Source organism: Pundamilia nyererei, unplaced genomic scaffold (assembly GCF_000239375.1).
Source record: "Pundamilia nyererei isolate P.nyererei 1_Seehausen unplaced genomic scaffold, PunNye1.0 scaffold00264, whole genome shotgun sequence".
Lineage (NCBI taxonomy): Eukaryota > Metazoa > Chordata > Actinopteri > Cichliformes > Cichlidae > Pundamilia > Pundamilia nyererei.
In genome coordinates, this window is record NW_005187665.1 from 398,528 (window position 1) to 401,192 (window position 2,665).

Below are 2,665 nucleotides of genomic sequence, written 5' to 3' on the forward strand. Positions count from 1 at the left end.
AGATAGATAGATAGATAGATAGATAGATAGATAGATAGATAGATAGATAGATAGATAGATAGATAGATAGATAGATAGATCGATCGATCGATCATGTTCGAGTTTTTTGCCCTCAACAACATGTTCATCACCATTTTCAACTCAATCTGGAGAAGCAGGGGCACTGAAAAAGCTCAAGAGGTCCAAAGTTGTTGTTTTTTTCCCCTATTGGCTTTTTGTCATCACATTTTCATCACATCTCATTTAAAAGTTCAGCAATTCCATTATGGAATCATGGATTGGTAGTTATCAGCAAATAGCATATATCAGCCAGTAATATTGGCCCGCTGATTGGTCAAGCTCTAAGCTATATTTAGTTACTCTGTAGGTTTCTGACTTAATCAGTGTTTTGATTTGTTGTCACTAATACCTGCTGGGTTCTGTGTGGGGGTCGTGCTGTTGGTTTCACTGCCTTAAGCCTTCCCTGGAGATATGCTCCAGAACAGAGCGAGCCACTAAATATAAATTACTGCAGATGGAAATAGAGAGAGATGTAAATAATCTTCTTTTGCCCCTAATACTTGGTTTAGAGTTCTTTCTATTTTTGTTGTTTTAATGTTATCTTTGTCTTTCCTTTCAGAAACTTCCTGTAAGCCTCCACCAGACCTCTCTCTGAACCGCCTTAATCAAGACTCCTCTGCTTGTTCACTTCCTCCCTCACCACTCCAGATGTTGCTGCCCCCGTCTCCCCCCATTCCCCCTTGCTGTGGCACTCCACACCCTGACCCCTCTTTGCAGCCTGAGCTTCAAACTGTGGCCGACACCACAGGACAGAAACAACACCTTAGTCATGCTGAAAGTGGGCGCCTTGAGGACTTCCTCGAAAGCACCACTGGAAGGCCTCTTCTCGGGGTGGAGCCCGGAGGTCTACTTAGCTTGATTGATGACCTTCACAACCAAATGCTGTGCACTTCCAGCATTCTGAACCACCCCCTTTCTCCCATGGATACCTCAGACACGGCGTCATGGGAGCAAGGGTTGGACAGTATGGACTGGTTGAATCTTACCACAGAAAGAGATAGAGAAGAGGAAAGTCCATCACTGGCTCTCCAAACTCCTCCTAGTGTCTTTTCCACAGACTTCCTGGATAGTTCTGACCTGCACATACATTCGGAATTCTCCCTATAGCCTAGAGCTACTGGAAAACTGATATCCTATGGGTGCAGTTACTCATTATCCAGTCACTTACACATAAAAACATGCAACTGATTGCTGAGGTTTCAGTATTTGATTAGGGCACTTAGTCTCTATGTTCTCATACATTTGGATATTGGATCTTCAAGAGCTTTGACCTTTGTTTATTTGTTTATATTTTGCTGCACTGATTTTGATGCTCTTATTAGGCAGGTCCTATATCTGTTAGTGCATCTTTAGCAAAGGTCTTGTTGGCACTTTTGTGCTTTTAACTCCAACATAATCCCCAAAAATATAAATAACTCTTGTCTTACCATAGACACAGTGTTCAAGTAAAGAGGTATGAAAACTTACTTGATATTTGTCTAATGACAATGCAATCTCCTTGCTTGTAATTTAAATAGTAATCAATAACCAAAGTTAAAGGAGAAACTTTTAAGATCGATACCAATATTGGGTGAATTTTAAAATGAGATATTCTGATATATCGGCTGATATTTTTTCTCTTTTCAGGCACAGAAAACACAAACAGATTTCCTCGATAGTTGCTATGTGTAGTTATTTATTTACTTGTTTGTACACTGACCAACTCTGCTTGGACTAGTGGGACACCAATGCAACACTGATGTTGCAAACACATTTACTGCCAAAAGGAAAGTTGCAAGCGCCCTTTGTTGGGCAAACTATGCAAATTCAAACCCACATAACATGGTTGAAGGGTGTTTCTCCCTTCTCTTCTTTACTTTAAAATTTTCAGTCATCAGCCAATAAATGCAGATACCGATAGATCATCAAATATCTAATGCTGGCTAATAATAGTGGGGTTTACAATGACTGTAGCTCCATGTTATGGAAATAACTTTGGATATTTTGCAGGCTACAGCCATAAAAGTGTTACTACTGTATTTAGTGCTAGTCAAACTTACACACATTATGTATGTGCTACTGCTCTGGAGCTTTTCTCTGGATTTTTCAAGGATTCATTCCCATGAAAAATCAAACTGTTGATATTTCACAAGCATTTTCATGCTAATATTTTATGAGTGTTGTGGTACAGGATACATGTATCTCCAGAATTAAGTACAAAAATCATCCAAGCACAACATCAAAACTTAGGTTCACATTTAGCTTATGCAAAATGTTTGGAACAATCATGAATTATTACATCAAAATCAACAGTGTTACAATAAAGGGAGTTTAAAGGCTGTATTTGGCTTAAGTCCCACAGTATAGTGGGGAAAACAAAAACAATGACAGTGTTGGTATTAAATGTTGGTTTTAAAAACCCAGACTGCACAGCACTGTTTGCATTTGAATTTATAAAACTATGCAAAAAAAAGAAAATAGAAAATTGATTGTGACAGGAGAGTTATGGAATGAAACTACTGAAAATTGTTGATTGTTTCATTCACAGCCCAGCTTCTCCTAAAGAAATATTATATACATTATATAGAAGATTAACTGTATGCCAAAGACAAATCCCTGGTTTTGT

At 38.6% G+C, this 2,665-nt stretch overlaps 1 protein-coding gene across 4 annotated transcripts in view; it reads left to right on the top strand.

Annotated features, from left to right (window-relative positions):
- LOC102209427 (myocardin-related transcription factor B-like) overlaps positions 1 to 1,660 on the top strand; it is a 33,465-nt gene extending 31,805 nt beyond the window's left edge. For all 4 annotated transcript variants that reach the window (XM_005750161.1, XM_005750159.1, XM_005750160.1 and 1 more), the window contains one exon: positions 620 to 1,660. In XM_005750161.1, the coding sequence (XP_005750218.1) occupies positions 620 to 1,167 (548 nt within the window). In that variant the 3' untranslated portion in view covers positions 1,168 to 1,660. The remainder of the gene's footprint in view (positions 1 to 619) is intronic.
- Positions 1,661 to 2,665: the final 1,005 nt, after the last annotated feature.